Raw genomic sequence first — 24,070 nt, 5'->3', positions numbered from 1 at the left:
AAAATCTGTTGCTGTTATTGTAATCATAATTGAGTTCAGATAATCAACTTTGTAATTGTAATTGGCATGAACGTTCTATAAGAAACTGTCATTTACAATGTAGTAAACTGGGGAACTGTGTTATATGGCTTACACATACGTAGTTCATAATTATTAAAATATGTTTCATATCACTTGAGGATCATTCTACTTTTTAAAAATTTAAATTGAGGCCGGAAATCGACAGAAATCGACAGAATTAGTTGCGATTAACGCGATAAAGTACCAGCACTAACTTAAATAAAAACCTCATGATGAATGTCCCTATAAATGAAGAGTTGCTTGTTGTGTCTCAGGCTGCTGATGCCAGTGGTCTGTAAGTCCATGGTTAATGTTCTGGACATTGGAGTGAACAGCACCAACGCCAACCACACCAGCTTGTCCAACTTTGCCTTTTTATACGGAGTCTTCCCCACGGCCCCCAGCGTGGCCATCTACGCCAGTCACTACAACATGGAGTTAGAAGTGGTGAGTGCTGTTACCAGAGGTGAACATAGTGGATTACAAGTACCCACGTTACTGTAATTGAGTTGCTTTTTTGACAGTAGGGCTGAAAAATCGTGTTTGTTTGATCATTCATGTCAGCATTTAGAATAATGAGCAATCTGAGCATTAATACAGGAAAAATAGTCATTTTGTGTGTTTTTCTCTTATTCTGTGTATGTTTGTTGTTGTCTTGCTCGTTGTGAAGCATTTTGTGCATTTCGGTTGTCGCTTCATGTATTTTCACTGTAAAATGTGTTTTTTAGGAGTCATATTGTGTATTTGTGTCTGTGCCTTTTTGCATTATTTCTTGTGTATTTCTGTTGTCGTTTTGCTTGTTTGTTAGTACTGTGAATTTGAGGCATAATTTTTCATATTTTTCTTGCCTGTTTGTGGACTTTTGGTGTCATTTTCAGTAATTATGTATATTTTTTTGAGTAATTTTTTGTATTACTGTTGTCGTTATGTTGATTTTTGTTGTAGTTTTGTGTGTTTTTGGAGTATTTTCTGTGTTCTTTATCTTGTCTTTTACTGTATTTTCTTAAAATGTTGTAATTCTTTGTATTTTTAAAGTATTCATGCTCTTGTTTTGTGTATTTGTCTGTCATTTTGTACATTTACTTTGGACGCCGCATAAAATTAGACCGAGGGCCGCATGTGGCTCTCGCCAGTTGCCTATGTCTTCTTTTATGGGTACTTGTAATTACTGTTCTGAATCAGTAATTTGTTTGTAATTTTGATTTGGTTTTTAAACAGAATAACCAAAGAACGAAGGGTACACGGATTGTACTTCTACAGGAACACGAACATAATGAAGTAAAATAAAATAATCCCTTTCAAAGCTTTCAAAAAATAAAGATCACTTGAATGCAACAACAAAAAATAGACCCTATTTTAGTAATGTTGTACCATCACACCTCTGAAACTAGAGGGCAGTAAATGTTGACTGTTGTCGTGCTCAGATTGGTCATTATTCTAAATGTTGACATGAATGTTGATCATGGTCTTTTAATCGTCTCACAATGTTGTTTGTTTTAAAGGTGACGTCAGGGATGGTGATCAGTACGCTGTTGTCGGCTCCAATCATGTACGTGTCGGCCTGGTTGCTAACCATCCCCTTCATGGACCCCACGCCTCTGCTGATGGAGCTGGAGAACGTTAGCTTCAACATTAGCATCGTTAGCCTCATCGCACTGGTTAGTGTCGCGGCCGACCACCAAACGCAATAAAATGCTTAAATAATCTACTTTAATAACAAGCTGCAACAAAAAACCAATGAACGTTGATGAGAATATTAGAATATTACTGTAGAGTAGACAACATGAAAAATACGTTTGTGGTAATTTGGGCTTTTTCTTTAATATAGAAAATGTTCTTTATAAAACGTGTCATACTTCATACAAAATCAACATTCATTATTTTATTTTTTTTTTTTAGGTTTTAATTACATAAACCAACAAAATGACAACAAATACACACACAAGAACAGAAAAAATGGAATGAACAAATACAGAAAAAAATTACAAAAAACTAAAATAAACAACAACAAAAAATAATAAACCGACATAAAGAATAGACATAAAAAAACACACAAAATGACAACAAATACACATATAATGACATAAAAATACAACAAATACAGACAAAATTGACAAAAAACTCAAATAAACAACAAAAAAACATACAAAATGACAGAGGAATACATAGACATCAAATACCAACAAAATGACAATTTCAGCAGTGGGCAGCACAACATTCATTCGTCATTAGTTTAGTTTTTTAGTTTTTAATATAATTTGATGCATAGTTACAAAATCATCAGATAAATTATCATTAGATAATAGAAATACTTCCAGAGCTAATTTTGTTTCATTTTAAATCATTTTTGTTTAAATATTACAAAACACGATCACGCAGAGTTGTTTAGGTTTATCTATATTTACATGCAAGTTTTTTGTTGATGTTTTGTGTCATTTTTGCTTTCATTTTGTGTGTTTTTGGAGTCATTCTGTGTACTTTTATTGTCTGTCTATATTTTTTGTAATTGTGCGTATTTGTTTTGGTTGCCCATGTCTGTTGTATCCCATAACATTATTTCTCATTATTTCTTATTATTCATATTAATAATTACTCATGTTTCATCATTGTGAATATCAGTCTGTATTTTGGGAAAAAAAAGTGCAGAGATATGTTTGTAGTAGCAGAAAATAAACTCTAACCTCCACTTCCTGTCATGTGACCTCTCTCAGGTGTGGACCATCGCTGTGATGATGCTCAGCAGGAAATGCAGCAGTCTTCCTCACATCTTCGTGTTAAATCTGTTCCTGGCTCAGGTCAGTGAAAAGAGACTCATTGTATTTAAACTAGTGGTGGGAATTTATTTCAATTTTTTTTTGCGCCATTTAGATTTTGTGCAAGATTAATAGAAGCACAGCGAGTGTCGCCAATCCACACTGGACAAGATGACAGGCAAAATGAATAAGTCTAAATAAGTTTATATTTTATATCTCTAATTAATTACATCAATGGAAACACCTGAATTTTGAAAACACAACGAATGCGATAAAGTCCCAGGACTAATTTAAACTATTGGTGGGACTCGATTCAAAAAATTAATACCGGGAACTCGTGGGATCAGATGATCCGCGCTGTTTGGGTTTGAATAAAACCCCAAGTAATTAACTGCGTACTTTTTTTTTCACTGCGTTATTTTTCTGTAAGTAATTAATCGCAATTAACGAGATAAAGCTCCTACACTAATTTAGACTAGTGGGATTCAATTATAGAAATAAATCCAGGAATACCGAGAACTCGTGCAATGAGAACATTTCCGCGCTGAAGAAGCAATCAACTGCGTTAGAAGGATTCTGCGCTGTTTAGAGTGGAAAAAAAACGTAGTTTTTTAATTTAGTGCGTTATTTTTCTGTAAGTAATTAATCGCAATTAACGCAATAAAGTCCCAGCACTAATTTAAACTAATAGTGTGACTCGTTTAAAAAAAAAAAAAAAAATACGTCTAGGAATATGGGAGCTCGTGCGATGAGAGGTTCTGTGCCGTTTGGAGTGAAAAAAAAAAACCAAAGAAGCGATTAACGGCGTAATTGTTTTTTTGTGCATTATTTTTCTGTAAGTAATTTAAACTAGTGGTGGGACTCAATTAAAGAAATAAATCCGGGAACACTGGGATCTCGTGCAACTGTGTCATTTGGAGTAAAAAAAAAAGGTGATTAAATGCGTTGCTCTTCTGTAATTATTTGATGTTATAATTTTATTTAAAAGCACCTTTCAGGCCATCCAAGGACACTTTACAATAAAAACAGTGCAATACATTATCAAACAGAATAATATAGAATAGAATTAACGTGATAAAGTCCCAGCACTAGTTTAAACATAAAAATGCTGGTGTGTCAATCTTCTGAACCCTGGGGTCTTGTCTTAACAGTTTCTCGTGTGCGTTGGTATGATCTCATGGAACTTCTCCAACAACGTCCTGACCAGAATCCTGTCCTTCACCCTCCTCTACGGGTGTCTATACAGCACATACATCTGGACAGGTAAACATTCACCTTCAGTCATCAGCTTACGTAGAATAACCAACAATCTTACACAAGTTTTTTAATCCGTCTCTTCAGGTTTGATCCCGCTTTGTGTGGCGCTGACGCACAGAGACGATTTACTGAGGCTCCGACCACAAGTCTTCTTCATCCTGGGATGGGGGTAAGTCATCAAACCCATCTTTTTCACCAAGTCCTTTATTGTATTTATCTTGCATTTTCTGTGTTTTTGGAGTCCTTTTGTATATTTTTTAGTAAATATTTGTTTTTTTCATGTGTATTGTGCATTTTTGTTGTTATATTGTGTTTTTGGAGCCTATATGTATTTTTGTTTTGTCGTTTTCTGTCGTCGTTTTGTGTGTATTTGGAGTATTTTCTTTACTGGGTTTTTCTGGCATTTTCTGTGTTTTTGTTATTTTCCTGTGTTTTAGGAATCATTTGTCTTTGTTGTTTAGTGTTTTTGTTGTTAAGTGTTTTTTTGTCATATTGTGTAGTTTATTTGTCTTTTTCTATTGTTGTTTTGTGTGCATTTGGATTTTTTTTTCGGTTTTCCTTCACTGGTACTTTGGTATTTCTGTCATTGTTTCGTGTGTTTTTGTTGTTGTTTTGTGTGTATTTTGATTCATTTTGGGTGTTTGTTTTTTGGGCTGCACAGGATTAGAGTAAGGGCCACGTGGCCTGTGTAAAAAATGTTCAGGTGTTTGTGTGTGTGTAGAGTTCCCTTCCTGGTGGTCGGAGGTCTGCTGATACTCGGGGAAAGGACCGAAAGCATGGATTCAGCTTTCTTTTACGGCAATGCTCAGGTTTGATCTTCAGCTTTATCGCTATGGCAGCGTGTTTATTTTCCAGCACTGTTTCAGTCGTCAGTGAAATGTGTGAAACGTGCAGATCATCAGCACTGCCGTGGTGCTCGCTGCCAGCCTGTTGCTCGGTGCCGTATCCTTGATGGGTCTGAGTCAGCGCGAGGAGGATCAGAGCGGTTATCAATCCCTAACCCGAGCCCCTATGACGGGCCCCGAGGAGCTGAGGACCCCCAGTGGCCTGGAGGATCCACAGCAGCCTGCAGAGGTGGAGAACTCCCCCTCATGCAGCATCAACTCAGGTATCTGGGCTCCGTACTGAGTCAGTGACCCTAAGCCCGATATAGGCAACTGGTGGCAAAAATTGTATTTCAAGAAGTTGGGAGGAACATAAAGCCAAAAACACACAAATTGATAGCAAAATGCAGAAAGTACACAAAAACACACGCGCGCACACAAAATCAAAACACAAAATGACAACAAAGACAGACACAACAACCACTTAAACAAACAAAATGACTGCAAAAAAACAACACATTACAGAATAGCCACAAAGACACACAAACTGTCAACATAATGACAGGAAAATACAGAAAACTACAACAGAAATACAGAAAGTGACCCCAAAAACGTACAAATCGACAACAAAAATGCACAAAATTACAAGAACACAAACAATGACAAAAACGCTCAAAATGACCCCAAAAATGCACAAAATGACTAAAAACACACAAAACAACAAAACCACAGACAAAGACAAAATCCTTTTCCCCCTATTATTGTAGTGTTATTGCTCAGATCGGTCATTGTTCTAATGTTGATAATGTGGCCCTTGGATTAGATGAGATTTGTGTGGCCCCCGCTGTGCTAGTGTCCCATCCCTGCCCAAAGCAGTGTTTGTTTACATGTGAACATGGTCTGATGTGTTTGTTTTGTGCAGATCTTCACGGTTTATCTCCTCTACAAACCATTCCTGACATCATGGCCAGCACGCAGAGGGAGCCCAGGACCAGCTCAGGTATCAAACACCAACCAACCCGTCCTCTTTAAAGTTCCTTTAAAGCGGGGGTTCTCAACCTTGGGGCCAGAACCCAAATTTGGGGTTGCATGACACTATGGGAGGGACACTATGAGAGGTTTGTCAGATGCCTTGAAGAAAAGAAAAATATTTTCCGAGCAATTAAAGCCAGCTTTTGTTTTTTTTTTTTTTTTTTACCCTTTTTCTGCAACTACAGCAAACTTATTATTAACAAATGTAACTTATTTTCATCACTTTTTCTTGCCATATTTTTGCTTTTTTTAATGCATTTTTTCCCTATTATTCCCATCTCTGCCACTTCTCTATTAAATTTCAATGCCTTTTCTGCACATTTTTTCCACCTTCAAGACATTTTCGGCACTTATGAACTAGGGCTGGGCGATTTTGCCTATAAAAAATTTGAGTTTTGATTCGAAAAGTGCAACTTTATTGCTGTGATTGTCCTCAAGAGTTAAAATGCATAGAACAATCCCAAAATAAAAAGTAAATGAGCTTCTGTCATTCAACTATTTCAAGCTTTAACCAGGTTTAAGCAAAAGTGTAACAGCAACTTCACAGTAGCTTAAAATTTCTGATTAAGAAATCAGATAACTACATATTTTATATAACATTACAATTTAAAAATAATAAACTCTTCCCTTAGCATCTCATCATAGTGTGAATAAAACATTAAACATGCCTGTGGCACACATATAGCTACTCAAAGGGTAAACACATGTAAACAAAGAGGGGGCGGGCTCACATCTGAATGCGAAAAAGTCTGAATAAACGGTGGTGGTAAAAAAATTTAAAAAATGAAAAACATTTCATTTATTGATTTTTTTTAAACTAGAATTTGCAATATAAATCATATTTATCTACAAATTCGATTAATTGATTTAATACATTTTTTCCCAGCTTTATTATGAACCCTTTCTACCACTTTTCCACCTAATGTCATGTACTGTATGTTGACCCATTATTGTCACTTTTAACCCCTTTGCACCATATTTTATGCTTATTTTTGTTAATTTAACCACATTCACGATTTGTCATTCCCATTATTTGTCAGTTTAAACTAATTGTTTTTATTTTTTAAATTACATTACCCAACCCCCACCTCTATAACCTTTAAGCCAATATTAACACTTTGAACCCTTTTTCCACTTTTTCTGTCTGTTTTTGCCCACTCTAATTTGCAACTTTTAACTTTAACAAGGATTTACATCTTTAAGATGACTATAATAATAATAATCAACTGGATATTATTCAGATTAATAAATAAATGTGGTTATCACAGATTCATAGAACAATAAATTATCATTTTGCTGAATTTATGGATGGACCCCAAAAATGTCTCCCCTTTATTCCCCCTTATAGCTGACCCCAGCCTATGGCTCCTATTCTTTGGGGGTTGCGGTCTGAAAAGGTTGAGAACCACTGCTTTAATGATGTGTTTTCTATCATCTGGTACTTAATGGTTCTTCCTTTCCAGGCCACAGTGGGGCGCTGTTTGACGGGCAGCTACGCAGTTCTTCCTCCTCTGAGCAGCCTCTGAATCTTCCTCCCCCTGGACCCCCGACCCCCGACGACAATCAGACGGTCAGACACGTCTTGCTGTGTCTGCTGCTCATCGTCAGCCTGATCGCTGTAAGCAGGGAAAACACAAACCCTTTTCTGCTTTGTTCAGTTTTCTTACAATTACAACACAAGTGGTTTCACCTTCTCAGATGGAAGATAATGTAGCATTAGCGTGCTCAGCTAACCTGTATCTATACAGAAAGGCTTTGATGTGGTCAGTGAAGGCGAACATAACGTGTGTGCGTGCGTGCGTGCGTGCGTGTGTGTGTGTGTGTAGAATCTGTCCAGCTGTCTGTGGTGGCTGTTTAACAAAGACCCAGGAAGGCTGTACCTGGAGCTGCAGTTCTTCTGCGCTGTGGCAAACTACGGACAGGTCAGTAATGTATTAATCTTCATGTTTTACTACAAATCAGTAGAGGTGTCAAAAGTACTAGTCTTCAGTACTCAAGTAAAAGTAAAGATACTTGACCAAAAAATGACAGTCATGTGGAGACAGGACCATCTATAAGGGGGACTAAAGGGGAGACATTTCTGGGGTCCATCCGTAAAGTCAGTAAAATGATGGTCCATTGTTCTATGAATCTGTGATAAATGCATTTATTTATTCATCTGTATAATATCCACTGTTATCCAGGAACGTTTATTATTTGCTCTATAGTATCTTAAAGATGTAAATCATTGTTTTAATCAGAACTAAAATGATTTGAAAGTGCCGAAAATTGAGAAAAAGATGGTGAAATGGGATTTTAAAAACCACAGAAATGTGTTAAAAGTTACAACATGTGGATAATGGAATTTAAAAATGTTGGCAAATTTGTTTAAACTGGCAAATAATGGGCATGAAAAATTATGAAAGTGGTTAAATTGACCAAAAATAAGCATGAAATATTGTGAAATGAGGTTAAGTGACATTAATGGGTCAACTTGTTTGACATTAGCTGGAAAAGGGCTGGAAAGGGTTTATAAGTGTTGAAAATATCTTTAAAAGTGGAGAAAATGTGTAGAAAAAACATTGGAATTTGATGAAGTGACAGAAACGGGAGTAATGTAGGAAAAATGCATTAATAGGAGCAAAAATATGGCAAGAAAAAGTGATGAAAGTAGGTTAAAATATGGCAAGTTTGGTGTAGTTGCAGAAAAAGTGTAGGAATAAGTGAAAATTAGCTCATTGTTGGAAAAAAAAAAAAAGGTTGAAAATCCCTGCTTTAATGGACAGCACGTGTGAGTGAGTTTTGTTGTGTGACTTGTTTAGGTAAATGTCTGGGTCAGTGATCATCTCACTGAGCTTTACATATCGTATCGAGAAGAAGTACATGCAGCGACCCCTAAAATGATTATTTTAATACAAAATAAGTTATAAAATAAATATATATATCAATATAGGCAATATTGTAATTTTCTGTATTGCCAATTAGAAAACAATATATCTGACATCTCGATATATTGCCCAGCTCTAGTCTGAAATGGATGTTTCTTTTTTTTTGTCTCTGAAGGGTTTCCTCTCCTTTGGGGTTTTCGGCCTCGACAGGAATCTGATCATCTCTCCTTTTAAAAGGAGGTGAGCTCACACGGCACAAACCCTTTCTCTCAGAGCTGCGCTCTCATTGGCCGGTTTCACTTCAGGGTCCTGGGCCTGTTACAAGGCCGCTGCAGTGAGGATGTGAGTCCCTCGGGTGCACCGGAGGACGTGAGACTCACGTGCACGCAGTTCGTCCGCTACCACAAAGACCAGTGCGTGCAGGACGTCGTTCACACACGCAGGTAGGACCCTAACCACCTCATGGCACGTTTAAGGGGATTTAAGTTTTTAATTACAACTCAATTACAGTGGCCAGCATTTTTTCCATTCACAATTAGTTTACAATTATTTTTTAACCTCAGAAAGTCAATTACAATTAATCACAATTACTGAGCCTGAAATAAATAACTTATATAAAGTTAACCTGCCTCTTGTGTTAGCTTTTTGTTAGCATCTCTAAGGCTAACGGGTCCTAAATCACTTGTAAAATATACTAAAAACAAATATATATCATATCATTTCTTTCCTATCTATTGATTACCTTGTTAGGTTTCCTAATCAATAAAAATATTGGTTTTAATATATTTGGTGTGGGTCACCTGAGCCTTTGTTATGTCGGTGTACCCCTCGATTTATGTTTTTTAAAATGGTAAAATGTGGGAAAGCTTAATGATTATTACCTACATACAGTATGTGTAGGTAATAAGTTTAGCATTAAATGATTTTGTGACATTATTTATAGAGTTTTCATGGCAATTACAATTACAAAGTCAATTATCTATAAACTCAATTACAATTCAATTGCGATTACAACAGCAACTGATTTCTTAAATTACAATTATGATTATATATTTGCCATAATTGTAATTAATCATCAATTACGTGATAACAACTTCATGTTATTTGAACCTTTCATTAAGTGTAATTATCAGATTGTTTTATTTCTCTGCTGTATGTTTTTAAATTTTATTAATTTCCTTTTTATCGGAGGTTTCTCAACATTTGGGTCGGGACCCAAAAGTAAGAAAAAAATTGATTCGGTGATATTTCACCACGCAATGATTGTATCAATCCATAAAAATGTCAAAATTGATTTCTTTAATCGTTTTTTTCATGAAAAAAACATTTAATTGTGCTAACATATGCAAAGCACATAAACTCCCGGTCATTAGATGTCAGTGAACGCACCATCAGACCTTGTTAGACGACCTCACTCACTGGAAGCTGATTGCATTTAAATTTCATAAAACACACTGGAAACTTTTATGTGTGTGCGTGTGCGTGTGTGTTTTTTTTTAAAGAATTTAAGAAAAATAATAGAATCAGAATCTGTTGTAGAAACAAAAGTTGCATTTTTTGAAAACGTAATTTGACAGTTTGATAAACATACCACTTGTTTATGTTATTGGTTCTTGAATTACAGTTAGTTACCATTTACTTGTTCTCACAAGTTAAAAAACAAATTAAATAAAATGTATTTCATACCATTTTGTACTTGCAAAGGTGAAAATTGTAATTATTTATATTGTATTGTTTAGTATCGGGATATATTGTATCGTGAATCGTATCGTCAGACTCATGACATTGTACACCCCTACCTAAAAGTGTGTCACAGACGTGTTTTCACGTATTCTCAGGCATATGCTAGAGTTGTGCTTTTATTTTGAAGAGGTTTTATTTATGCTTCCAAGTGTTGCATTAATGTACGATTAAAATCAGCAAAAATGCAATATTTGATTTTTCAAAAGCACAAACAGTTTCACGATGCACTGTCTGATAATCAGGGACGACTTCCTGTCTGTTTTTGTTTTTCTTGCGTTTTGGATTCAAACGCTTTGTTTCCGTTCTTTCGATGTGATATTCTATTTTAGATTGAAGCCAGAGGAAAAGATAGTTTCTCTTTTTCTCTGTCAGGCCTTTATGTTTCACCTTAAACTTCTGTTTAGCTCACAGAAGCGTCATCTTTTTAATATTTAAATCACTCGGACCCTTTAGAGCAGTGGTTCCCAACCAGAGGTACGTGTACCCCTAGGGGGACTTGAACACATTGTAATGGATACTTGGAAACATTGATGAATCTATTTCCAATGTTTCAGACACTGTACATGCTCATCCAACAGCTTTTACAACCGTTGACAATAAACTGCATTAATGAAATAAACAATATTGTGGCCTTAATATTATACTAATTGTTACTTCGTGTTATGCACATTACTAAAAATTGAGGTACACTACGTGTAATGCACAAAATTGATATTTAGTGTGCGTTAAACGTACAGGTTGATATCTTCAAGCTATTGACAACATGTAAATAAAACAAAGGTTACTAAATTGGAGCGATGTAGGGGTTCTCCTAATCAGAAGAGAGGCCTCAGGGGGAAACACTGCTTTAGAGGATCTAACTTGGCCCGCGGTAGAAAGTAAAAATGATAGAGAAAACACAAAACAACAACAAAAATGCACAAATGAATCCAATAATACACACACAATGACAAGACAAACACACAAAACAGCAAAAAAATATACAATGATTTTGAAAAAACAACATAAAAAATGCACAAAAGTACAACAAAAATACACAAAATCATACTGAAAAAACACAAAATGACAACAAAAATGCATAAAATTACTCAAAAAAACACAGTAAAAACATCAAAAGACACAATTATTAGAAAATACACACACAATAACAAGAAAAATACACAAATAAATGAATAAATAAAGCAAAACAACAACAAAATGACTCCAAAAACACATTAAAGACAACAACACACATAATTATTCAAAAATACACGGACAATGACAAGAAAAACACACAAAACAACAAGAAAAATACACAAAAAATAACAAAAAAAATACACAAAACAACAAGAAAAATACACAAAATGTTTCTGAAAAAAACATAGAACAACAACAGAAATGTACTAAATGGCTCCAAAAACACTCTCAAGACAACAAAAGATGTACAATTATTCGAAAAGACGTACAAAACAAGAAAAAAAACACAATGATTCTGAAAGAGCATAAAACAACATAAAAATTGTACAGAATTACTCCAAAAACACTCAAAATAATTAAAAAACACACAATGACCAGAAAACAACACACAAAGCTACAGCAAATTGCCACACAAATTCCTGAACCAAACCAAACGCTCTTTATTTAGTCCTTTTTCTTCCTCCTCTCCTAATGCTTTCCTCCTATTTTCTTTTCCTCCTTTCTTTCTTTGTCCTTCCTGTGACGTCGCCCTCTAGTGGCTCAGGCGAGAGCATCAGCACACCCACGGGTGAGTCCTTCCTCTGACAGAAACATCTGTCACGCAACAGCTGGATCTTCATGTGAACAGCGCACATTTTGCCACTTCACGTGCACTCCCGCCTCAGCAGCCCGGCGTGTTTGGAGGCTTTTTTGATCACGTGACCTGGCCGTCACAGCTTCAGGGACAAACCCCGACCTGCTGATCCCGCTTCAAACGATGGAGGGAAGTGAGAGAGGAGACAGGAAGTGACCTCAGCGAGAGTCACATGACGGCGACCGACTCCATAGAAAACAAACAAACAAACGTGGGGAAACATGACGCCATAATCAGCCATAAAGATATTCTACGTGTTGTGTTCGTTGCATGTTTGGTGTCGGAGGAGATTTGATTGCTTGTATGAACCTCTTCGTGACGCCATGTTTACTATTTTTATTCATAAGCTTTGGAGCTGCTGATGTTTACAACCTGGATCCTTCGTGATGCTACAAACGTCGCTTCGTCTTCGATGATGCTCTTTATTAAAGTCTGTATTAGACTCGTGAAACATGCAACTAACGATTCTGAGAAAACACAAAACGACAACAATGACTCCAAAAACACTCTAAAGACAACAAAACACACACAACGACAAGAAAAATACACAAAACAGCAAGAAAAATACACTAAATGATTATGTAATGAAGCAAAACGACAACAAAAATGCACAAAATTACTCCAAAACACTATAAAGACAAAAAATACACAAGATGATTCTGAAAAAACACAAAACGACAACAAAAATGCTCAGAATTATTCTGTTAAAGACTTTTTTTCGACTGATGAAACATATGCGACTAACGGGATAAATCCCCCGTTTGCGATCGTCGCTTTTGGTCAAGTCCCACAACTCCGCCCATGTGCATGCAGTTACCATGGTTACCCATCGTTCAAATGGAGGATGATTCACTCGTGTCTTCCCACAAAACTTCCAAGTGCAAGTTTTTCACGTTACACCCCTCACGTCAGGTGTTTGTTCAAGCGTCGCTAGTGTGTGTGTGTGTGTGTGTTTGAGTGTGAGTGAGCCTGAAAACAAAATAAAGAGAAACAACTTTTTTTTAACTGTCATTCCAGTCTGTGGTGGACTGTGTCTTTAATGCAAACGTGACTAACATCTGCTCATTTATTGTTAAACAACAGTAAAACATTTTCGGTAACACTTTACTTATTTTATACATAAGGCTGACATTACGCTGTTATTATTATGACATGACACCTGTCATTAGCATGAATAAGGTGTCATAAAGGGTGTCTTTAAGTGTTAAACTGAACCCCCATCGATTTTGTATCTGTGAATAGTGGTTTTTGACTTTGTGTACTTTCAAAATAACTCGCACACCGTTAATACACACTTTAACTTAAACACTAACTGTAACTCATATTCATACACTTTGTATTCTTGATTGACTGATTGTATTGTATTTATGTACTTTAAGCCTTGTGAATAATGTTTGTTTTGTGACCTGCCAAGGGACAACAGATGCAAATTAGCATATTGCTAACTCTGGCACATTTACAATATGTAGTTTATTTATTTATTTATTTTTAAACATGTGCACTGTCCCTTTCAAACCCACTAGATCCCTTCACCTAACTCAAAAATTTCCAACATAGCTCCAAAGGTGTCAGAATTTAGCGAACGACACTAATAATGACACAAAAATGCTGCGTTCACACCAAACGCGTTTCGTACATCAAAATCGTGCCTCACGCACGTAGTTGGACACTTGTGCTCATTGAATACAGATGCTTGTGACCAGCGTCAAAGATGCTTGGCACACGTGTCTCTCTCTGTTGTGGGTGGTGGTCATGCAATGGATGATATTGTGTCGATCAGTTACGTTCCTAATTCACCCAGTGACTGTGAAGTGGTGGAACATTATTGAGTTGAGAAGGTGGTGTTTCTGGTCGGATGTATATTGGTGTGACTCAGTGTGTGCACTGTGGTGTTAGAGGGCTATAGAGACGTGTGGGTGAATGGAGAATAAAGTTTGGAGTTCCTTGTTGAACATGCCCCCTCCGACTCCTGTTCATCAGCTCTACATTATCCAGAGAGTGGCTTGGCTTTATTTGCGCCTCGGTGCCGTTTCTGGATTCACCAGAGCTGTGCTCGGATGAGAGTCGCTTTCAGCGCTACTTCTGTCTCTCCCGTGCCCAGTTTGATGACCTGCTGACCAGCATCAGTGCTCACATCTCCTACCAGGACCCCAACTACAGGCGCTCTATTTAAGCAGAAGACCGCCTGTCCATCTGTCTCCGGTTAGTGTTTGTTTTTCTTCTCATTATTCTGAGTACGTCACGTTGGGAAACCTGATTGGTCGACGTGCCGCGATATGCCCCAAAAGTTCAACAATCCCAACTCCAGCTTCGGCCGCGTTTGAGGCGCCGGACGCACGCAGCAGGACCGCCGACCTCCGAGAAGCGCGTCCACCATGTATTGTGAATGTAAACCTGACGCGTTTAACAGCCTTCATGACACCTTATTCATGCTAATAACAGCGTAATGTCAGTTAAGTGTTAACATTTTTTAATCAGATAAAGACGGTGTTTTTGGTAAAAAAAGAAAAAAAAAGAAGATGGCAAAATTTGGAATTACAGCTTGAAAGTTTATGATCTCCACTTTAAACACATTCTTATTGAGATTTATGGAAAAATTTTGTGCATTGCATTATGGGATGTGGAGACTGTAAAGCAGGGGATTTAAAACTTTTCTGCCCTCGACCCCCAAAATAAAGGTTCGAGAGAGCGGGGACCCCCACTGTAGCTGAAGGTGGTTGAACACAGACATGAACATTGAAGAACAGTCATGTGGAGACAGAACCATCTATAAGGGGGAATAAAGGGGAGAGATTTTTGGGGTCCATCCGTAAAGTCAGCAAAATGATGGTCCATTGTTCTATGAATCTGTGATAACCACATTTATTTATTTATCTGAATAATATCCACTGTTATCCAGTAAATTCATTATTATTTACATAATAGTATGTAGTCATCTTAAAGATGTAAATCGTTGTTTTAATCAGAAATAAAATGTGTTAAAAGTGACCAAAAATAGTGGAAAAGGTGGTGAAATGTGATTTTAAAAACTAAAAAATTGTAAATTAGAGTGGCCAAAAAGGGTTTAAAGTGTCAATGTTGGAACAATAAGTTTAAACTAGCAAATAATGAGCATGACAAATTGTGAATGTGGTTAGATTGGCCAAAATAAGCATGAAATATGGTGAAAAGAGGTTAAAAGTGACATCAATGGTTAATATATGTGACATTAGGTGGAAAAGTGACAAAAAAGTGGGAAAAAAAGTACAGAAAAGGCTTTGAAATTTGATTGAGAAGTGGCAGGAATGGGAGTAATGTAGCAAAAAAATGCATTAAAAGGAGCAAAAATATGGCAAGAAAAAAGTGATGAAAATAGGTTAAAATATGGTTAGTTTGGTGTAGTTGCAGAAAAAGAAAACACGACTCGTAAATGAATAATAACTAATTCAGTTGTAAACTCCTCAATGTTTTCTCATGCTTACACCACATAATGGCAGTCATAAATTGCTAATACACAAATACTCCAAAAACACACCAAAATACAGCAAATTAACACAAATTCACGATACCCTTTGTTTTTTCAGTATTAATGCTCAGATTGGTCATTATTCTAAATGCTAACCTCAAATCATACACTTTGGTAACAGTAACTTTAAGACGTTTGTTGCTGCATTTGGAGCTTTTACAGCATTTAAGATGCCAGAGACTGTTAAATGATGGATACATGTTTCAATAGGCAAATCTGTGTTATATTCAATATAATACAGGTATAATTATATTTAAGACCAACCTGATGAATGAAATATGAAGGGATGTGTAATTGGACAAGAGTAGTTAAGTGTTAGGAGTTTTTGTTGCGTTCATAAATATCTCTTTGGAAAATCCCTCGGTGTCTCAACAGGACCATGTCTTTAGAATCCCATCGTAACATGGTAAGTAAACGCGTCATAGCTTGAGAATGACCTTAAAAACCAAAATGAGGTATTTGTCAAAAGACTATAACTGAGACAAAATTCAAAGTTTGCATTCAAAGCTAACACACACATCTACATCTTTGGTGGAAGCTTGAAATAATCTGACAGTTAAGACACCAACGGTAAACACAAAAATCTTTACATTTTTACTCTTCGATCATTTAAACTCAGAAGTAAACATGAGACATTTTTTTAAGAAAGGTTTAAAATACATCAGACATGTACAACTGTCTACAGACAAAATGACACCAAAAGTACACACACAAACAAAAGCACTCAAAAATGATTCCAAAACACCACACATGCGACAAGAAAAGTACACAAAATGACTCCAAACAAGCTAAAGACAGCAAAAAAGAACCCAAAGTTATCTTAAAAACAAACAAAACCACAAGAAAAACACAAAATTATTCAAAAAAACACAAAACAACAAAAATAATACACAAAATGACTAAAACACACTAAAGACAACAAGAAAACCCCCAAAATTGTCCTAAAAACACACAAAATGAGAAAAATACACAAAATTATTCTGAAAAAACACACAATGACAAAAAAATATGCGCAAATACTAAAAAAAAAAAACTACAGAAAATTGTCACATAAATAAGTCAGTTTTATGTAGTGATTTAAAAAAAAAAAAAAAAAAAAGACCGACACTTTACAGGAAGCAAAATTCACGATACCCTTTGTTTTTTCAGTGTTAACGCTCAGATTGGTCATTATTCTAAATGCTAACCTCAAATCACACACTTTGGTAACAGTAACTTTAAGACGTTTGTTGCTGCATTTGGAGCTTTTACAGCAAATTCTGTTAAATTATGAACATGACAAATATGTATTATATTCAATATAATACAGGAATAATTATATTTAAGACCAACCTGGATGAATGAAATATGAAGGGATCAATGTCTAATTGTCAAAAGCTAACATAGACCAAATCAAAGCTAACACACACATCCTCATCTTTAGTTGAAGCTTGAAATATTCTGACAGTTTAAACATAAACAGTAAACACTAAAAAATCTTGACGTTTTTACTTTAAGATCATTTAAACTGAAGCATAAAATACAAGTACAGAAGTAAACATGAGACAACTTTTAGAACGATTAAAAACGCATCAAACAAGGGTAACTGTCTACAAATACATAAAACAGCAGCAAAATTACACAAAATGACTCCAAAAACACACAAAAAACAAAAACACACAGAAATGATTCCAAAAACTCCATACAACACAAAATGACACATTTAAGACAACAAAAAAGAACATTAAATTGTCCTAAAATTACACAAAATGATTCAAAAAACGCAAAACGATAAGAAAAATACACAGAATGACTCCACAAACACACTAAAGACAATAAAATAGGCAAAATGATTAAAAAGCACACACAATGACAAGAAAAAAAACACAAAATGATTCTGAAAAAAGACAAAACGGCATCAAAAATGCACAAAATCACTCCAAAACACACAATGATGAAAAGAAAGACACAATGACAAGAGAAAACACACAAAACTACAGCAAATTGTCACACAAATAATAATAATAATAATAAGGCAGTTATATATAGTGCTTTTTAAAAAAAACTCAAAGATGCTTTACTGGAAGCAAAATTCTCGATACCCTTTGTTTTTTTGTGTTAACGCTCAGATTGGTCATTATTCTAAATGCTAACCTTGGATCACACACTTTGGTAACAGTAACTTTAAGACATTTATAATCTGTATTATATTCAATATAATACAGGTATAATTATATTTAAGACCTACCTGGGTGAATGAAATATGAAGGGATCAATGTCTAATTGGACATGAGCAGTTACACGTTAAGAGTTTTCATTGCGTTCATAAATATCTCTGGAAAATCCCTCGGTGTGTCAACAGGAACGTGTCCTTAGAATCCCGTTGTAACATGGTAAGTAAACGCGTCATAGCTTGAGAATGACGGGCGTGCGGTGTGACCTTACAGGAGTCAGCAGGTCACATGCCGACCACATGAGAGTTTTCTGCGGCTCTGACGTTCCGTCTCAGTCCCCCCTTCATTCCACAGTCATCGGCTCTTCCTCTCCTCCTCCTTCGTCACTTCCGTGGTTCCATTGCTCTCCATGCCCTCCATCTTCAGGTGGGCATTTCCGTAGCGCTTGATCAACGCCCCCGGTATGAGAGCCACGAGGGCGATGGCTAATAGCTGAGCTAACGTTCCCCAGGAGAAGATGTCGTCCAGGGAGGAGATCTCAGACAGCATGGATCCCGTACGAACACAGATGAAGTTGTAGGGTATTAAACCTGTGATGAAAACAAAGCGATGGGTTATCAGACACGCTTTTGTTTGTGCGTGTGCGTGTTTAGCCTCACCTATACACACAGAGCAAAAGAAAATAGGCATTGGGACGTTGAGGACGGGACAGGTGATGTTGAGGAACCAGTTAGGAGTCATGGGGAAGAAACGGAGGGAAAGGAGGAAGAAGAACAAACTGCTGCGGTTCTCCTCGGCCTGATGCAGAGGGACAGAAGGACAGAGACATGACGGAGAACAGGGATCATTCACAGACGGATGGAAAACATTTATTACATTATTATCATCATAGTCCACGTAGGGCCTCCGATTTCCTGCCATCGTAGAAAAGAGACGTAAAAAACGGAATTCCCGTTCTGAAACGGAGAAAGAAATCCGACCTGTTCCTTTTTCTCTCTTTGTTTTTTGGGTGGTTTTTGGAGTCTTTTTGCGTAATTTCAACGTAACCATCCCATTTAAATAAAGGCAATGGCTGTCAATTCGTAACACGTATCCATATACCGGCATTCTATCCGTACACAACGCCCTTCATTGGCCAGTTTAGGTCACGTGATAGGTGCACCGCGTGACCTAAACTGGCCAATGAGACGCTACGCGCTTCCATTTGTATTAATACTTCAACTACGTTACGGACTAGCTAACCTTCACCTAACCCTAACCTATGTTACAGACTAACTAACCGTAACCGTAACTCTAACCCTAACCCAAGTTACGGACTAATTAACCTTGACCTAACCATAACCCTAACCCTAACTGCACTAATCCTAATTTACGTAAATCATCTGAAGCATATTGAATGTAAAATTAATAACAGTAGTTGACTGTAATAACCCTATTTAGCATGTTTGGTATTATTTCAGGAAGTTTAATAGCCTGTAAAGTCATTGAAACAGAGAAATATGATGAAATGGAAACAAAACGGAAGTGTAACGAGACGCGTAAATGGATAAACCCCGAAACGTTTGGAAACATTTTAATCTGGAAAATCGGAGGCCCTGATGATGTAGGAGGAGAGTCGATGAAGAACCAGCCTCCGTCGTCACCTTTCTCTGCAGCAGAGCCACTTTCTCTGGGAACAGATGCACCACGTACTGTTTCCCAAACACAGACGACAGCAGGAAGCAGAAAGTAGAGCCTGAGGCGGTAAGCAGGCAGGCCAGAAGCAGCCCCAGCCAGGGCCCAAATATGGCTCCCGCCAGCATGTTCTGAGGCAGCAGGAGGGAGTCACGGATAAGTGCTGGTGAATGTGGTGGTGAAGATGCTGATGGGTGTGTTTTACCAGGAGGGAGGAGCCAGGCAGAGCAAAGGACTGCTTGTACAGGTAGGCGCTGCTGAAGAGCAGCAGCACGTAGCCGTAATGCTCTCGTTTGTAAAACTTGAGCTGCTCTGCCAGCTCACGCAGCTCCTCCAGGTCTGACGGGAACTTCAGCCTGAACACACGGAGGAAAAAACAGGTGTGTACTGGAGTTTAACTGGGAATCAAACAGTCAGACAGAAGTTGGATGGAAGTCAAAGAGGAGCTGCCCAGTCCTGATTAACACCACAATGCCATCACTAACATACATAGAGGGGACTATGGTTCTATGGAAGCCTGTTCAGTTCAATAGGTTAACATGGACCACCCACCTCCTCACACCTGACCCCCCCCACACCCCAGGACCTGTCCCCAACCTGTGAGTGTCCACCCCAGCAAAAAAACAATCCCAGTTACGAGATACAGAAGCTATAAAATATAATATCAAAGTAATAATTAAGAGTTAAGTCATAATCATGAGATAACGTGTATATTTACAATGTCATTTTAAGAAAATACAGAAATCATAATTATGAGAAAACAACAAATCATATGAGAAGTCATGGAAGTAACAATTATAAGATAAGATTATGTATTTACAAGATAAGTTATAACAACAAAATACAAAAATCTGAATTATGAGAAAAGTCATGAGTCACAATTATAACATTATATATTTACAGGATAAGTCATATAAACAAAATGCAGATATCATATTTATGAGATAAAACATAATTGAATAGAAAGTCACAAGTAATTATCTTGTAAATGTGACATCTCATATTTACATCTTATTAACAAAACAGTCATATATGAGATAAAAAATGTCTAATTCTATTAGATGAAACGTTTTTTTTTAAGGGGGGAATGGGGTGGAGGGGTAACCAAATACATGTGATTGAAGAACAGAAATAGCGTCACACACACACACGCACGCACGCACACACACACACACACACACACACACACACACACACACACACACACACACACACACACACACACACACACACACACACACACACACACACACACACACACACACACACACACACACACACACACACACACTAAAAACTCCCCCTGAAACCCAAGAGGTCTGTTTCTTCCAGCACCTGCTTGGACGTCCAGCATTAGTCACAGTCCCATTGGTCCACGTGTTGATGATGCATTGCCGTGTTATATAACACAGTCACATTTCTTAAAGATCGTTTAATTACAAACCGAGATATAATTTTCTTAAATTTTGCCTACGATGAGAGAGAGAGATTTGAATCAGTATATTGATCGGAATCCCCCCCCCCAAAAAAAAATTAATTAATGGACTCTTCTATGGTGTTAGATCTGTTTTTGGTTAATATTTTGTCAAAACCTGTGAAGTGATTCTGCCAGTAATCAAACAAACAAATAAATAAAGGCCAATATTGAAAATCCTTTAAACCAGGGGTTCTCAACCTTTTCAGCCCATGACCCCAAAATAAAGGTTCCATAGAGCGGGGACCCCCACTGTAGCTATAGGTGGTTGAACACAGACATGAACACTGAAGAACAGTCATGTGGAGACAGGACCACCTATAAGAGGGAATAAAGGGGAGAGATTTTTGGGGTCCATCCATAAAGTCAGTAAAATGATGGTCCATTGTTCTATGAATCTGTGATAACCACATTTATTTATTCATTCATCTGAATAATATCCACTGTTATCCAGGAAGTTTTTTTTATTATTTGTACCATATAGTCATCTTAAAGATGTAAATCCTTGTTTTATTCAGAAATAAAATGGGTTAAAAGTGACCAAAAATGATGGAAAAGGTGGTGAAATGGGATTTTAAAAACCACAGAAATTGGTGAAAAGTGGAAAAATAAAGTGGCCAAAAATAAATGAAAAAAGTTGTTAAAAAAAGGGCTCAAACTATCAAAATTGGCTTAAAAATGGCTGAAAAGGGGAGAGAGTGGGTAATTTAATTAAAAAATTAGGATCAATTAGTTTAAATTGGCAAAATATTTGCATGACAAATTGTGAAGGTGGTAAATTGGCAAAAATAAGTATGAAGTACGTTGAAAAGTGGTTAAGAGTGACAATAATGGGTCAATATATGCAGCATTAGGTGAGAAAAGTGGTGGTAGTTGCAGAAAAAGGGTACAAATAGGCATGTGCTAACCCCCTCACTGTGTCTCGTGTCCCCAAGGTTTAGAACCCTGCTTTGAGGCTAATGTAGCTCACCTCTGTGTCTCATGATCATTCATTTTTCACTAGTAACATAAAAAATAACCATTGCGTTAAAAGAACATTTATTTTTGAAAACATATTCAATATGAACACATTTCTAATGTTGTACATCCTAAATTAGAACGTATTATCAAGCAGTTCCCGTTGCCCATGGTTACGATCTCCATTACCTGCACACAGCAGGAAACACTGCATGTGTAGGAACTGTTATGGAACCAATCAAAGCACTCAAGGCTGAGTTTGCATGACTTCTTGACACACACACACACACACACACACACACACACACACACACACACACACACACACACACACACACACACACACACACACACACACACACACACACACACACACACACAGACAGACACACAGACTTGGCCTCAGAGTGTCTTGATCTGCGATATTCTATCATCCCCAAACAACCGTGCTTCTCTGTGTCACTGACATGCCACAGACGAACACTTCTAAAAACACGTGGGTATTATTTATAGTGTTAGGAAGGGAAGCAGGAGTGGATTTAGTGCAGCCTATATTGGGGGCTTTTGTTTTGGAAAATTAGATTTTTAGGTGCGGGAATATATTTCTTGAATACTTTATTTTTGAATCAAACAGGAAGTTGCACCCATTTCAAAGAGGTTGTGGCCAAAGAAACGACGTCAATAACTCATGAGGTCAATTCTAAGCAATAAGAATAAAATGACGATGTTTTAAATCAACAGATATAACACAACAATAGAAAACATGGTATTTCCTGAATTTTACATGAATTAAAATATAAACATTTGATAGGAATTCTTTATTAGAATTAACCGGAAATAGGGAATATATTTAAATAACTGATGCTGATGTTGTACACATATATGTAACATTCCTGTTACGGGTCATCCATTATTTTACTTTAATCCAATGGAACGTTTAAACTTTTTTTAACCCATAGTTGAAATGTTTTTTCATTGCAATATTTTGCATTGATGCTAATATTTGTGTTTCACATGATAGAATTATTTAAAAATAAAATAAAAACCCAAATTCCCAAGCTTAAATTCCTGTGGAATTCCCTTTGCAACCCTAGTTATGACATAATTCAAAAATGAACTAATCCTTCATAAACTAATAGTTGCAGAATAAACCTTGTCCTAATAAAATATATACCAAATAATACACACGCGTAGGCTACACACAGACAGATACAATACCGTTCTTTTACATTAAAAATATTTAACAATGTTTTTTTAATTATTAATAATACTATTATTATTTATGAAACGAATACACTACTACTACTTAATAATAATAAAAATAACAATATTTATTATTATTATTATTATTAATAATAATAATAATAATAATAATAATAATAATAATAATAATAATAATAATAATTGTGTATTTAAATAGTATTTTTCCGCTCCGTGTTCTTACCGGTACTCTTGCACTTCTTCGACCGGTTCCTCCGCCTCCGGCCCCGGTTCTGCCTGCCTCGGTCCCCGGGGAAGGTGCGCTGACAACAGGTAGAGATAGACGGTAGCTGCCGCTAACAGTGCAGCCAGTCCCGCTACAGAGCGCATTTCACCGCCCGTTCAAAGTCTCTGAACTCCCGCTGAATGAACGTTGTGTTTAAAGCGTGGCTGTGGACCCGTGCTGGGGTTTAATGTTGGTGGAGAACCGAGGAATGAAGGGTGTCGCTTACCGGGAAGCAGACGCCGAGTGACGGCTGACATTCTGGCTTGGATTCGGCTCAAGGATCACATGGCAAACATGGACAACAACTCTTCCAACTCTGGTGATATTTATGTAGCTCAGACACGTCTCCATCTGTTTATAATATGTGTTTAATGTTAAAGAGTCTGATTATATTCACTAAAAACAGCAACGTTAACTTTTTTACTAGTTTTTTGTCGTTGTTGTTCACCTGTTGACCGCTAGATGGCATTCATGT

At 36.8% G+C, this 24,070-nt stretch overlaps 2 protein-coding genes and 1 long non-coding RNA gene across 4 annotated transcripts in view; 2 read left to right on the top strand and 1 right to left on the bottom strand.

The window, feature by feature from the left end:
- gpr155b (G protein-coupled receptor 155b) overlaps positions 1-13,362 on the top strand; it is a 21,118-nt gene extending 7,756 nt beyond the window's left edge. The window contains exons 8-20 of the mRNA XM_028469431.1: positions 336-507; positions 1,563-1,718; positions 2,772-2,855; positions 3,965-4,076; positions 4,155-4,239; positions 4,792-4,879; positions 4,965-5,178; positions 5,817-5,894; positions 7,390-7,544; positions 7,753-7,848; positions 8,969-9,033; positions 9,099-9,236; positions 12,249-13,362. Coding sequence (XP_028325232.1) covers positions 336-507; positions 1,563-1,718; positions 2,772-2,855; positions 3,965-4,076; positions 4,155-4,239; positions 4,792-4,879; positions 4,965-5,178; positions 5,817-5,894; positions 7,390-7,544; positions 7,753-7,848; positions 8,969-9,033; positions 9,099-9,236; positions 12,249-12,297 — 1,492 coding nt within the window. The 3' untranslated portion in view covers positions 12,298-13,362. The remainder of the gene's footprint in view (positions 1-335; positions 508-1,562; positions 1,719-2,771; positions 2,856-3,964; positions 4,077-4,154; positions 4,240-4,791; positions 4,880-4,964; positions 5,179-5,816; positions 5,895-7,389; positions 7,545-7,752; positions 7,849-8,968; positions 9,034-9,098; positions 9,237-12,248) is intronic.
- LOC114477230 (transmembrane protein 41A-B-like) lies at positions 12,124-24,070 on the bottom strand. 2 transcript variants are annotated; one of them, XM_028469435.1, is made up of 6 exons: positions 23,554-24,070; positions 19,884-20,034; positions 19,648-19,809; positions 18,664-18,802; positions 18,079-18,594; positions 12,124-12,532 (listed from the first exon to the last, which is right to left on the bottom strand). In XM_028469435.1, exons 1-5 carry the CDS (start codon positions 23,697-23,699, stop codon positions 18,359-18,361), a joined length of 834 nt encoding a protein of 277 aa, XP_028325236.1. In that variant the 5' UTR covers positions 23,700-24,070; the 3' UTR covers positions 12,124-12,532; positions 18,079-18,358. The 2 variants fall into 2 exon arrangements, with proteins under 2 accessions (XP_028325236.1, XP_028325235.1); XM_028469434.1 differs by lacking the exon at positions 12,124-12,532 and adding an exon at positions 15,755-16,288.
- LOC114477232 (uncharacterized) overlaps positions 23,633-24,070 on the top strand; it is a 71,990-nt gene continuing 71,552 nt past the window's right edge. Inside the window, exon 1 of the long non-coding RNA XR_003675682.1 lies at positions 23,633-23,914. This is a non-coding gene — a long non-coding RNA (uncharacterized LOC114477232). The remainder of the gene's footprint in view (positions 23,915-24,070) is intronic.

Source organism: Gouania willdenowi, chromosome 15 (assembly GCF_900634775.1).
Source record: "Gouania willdenowi chromosome 15, fGouWil2.1, whole genome shotgun sequence".
Taxonomy (NCBI): domain Eukaryota; kingdom Metazoa; phylum Chordata; class Actinopteri; order Blenniiformes; family Gobiesocidae; genus Gouania; species Gouania willdenowi.
The sequence above is the reverse complement of the archived record's forward strand: the minus strand, read 5'-3'. Positions and strand labels throughout refer to the sequence as shown.

Excerpts from the sequence above, each read along its gene's own strand:
- LOC114477230 (XM_028469435.1), bottom strand. The coding sequence starts at position 23,699 with ATGCGCTCTGTAGCGGGACTGGCTGCACTGTTAGCGGCAGCTACCGTC. Across the intron at positions 20,035-23,553 it reads GAAGAAGTGCAAGAGTACCG|GCTGAAGTTCCCGTCAGACC; the intron begins GTAAGAACACGG and ends CCGTGTGTTCAG. Across the intron at positions 19,810-19,883 it reads TGCCTGGCTCCTCCCTCCTG|AACATGCTGGCGGGAGCCAT; the intron begins GTAAAACACACC and ends CTGCTGCCTCAG.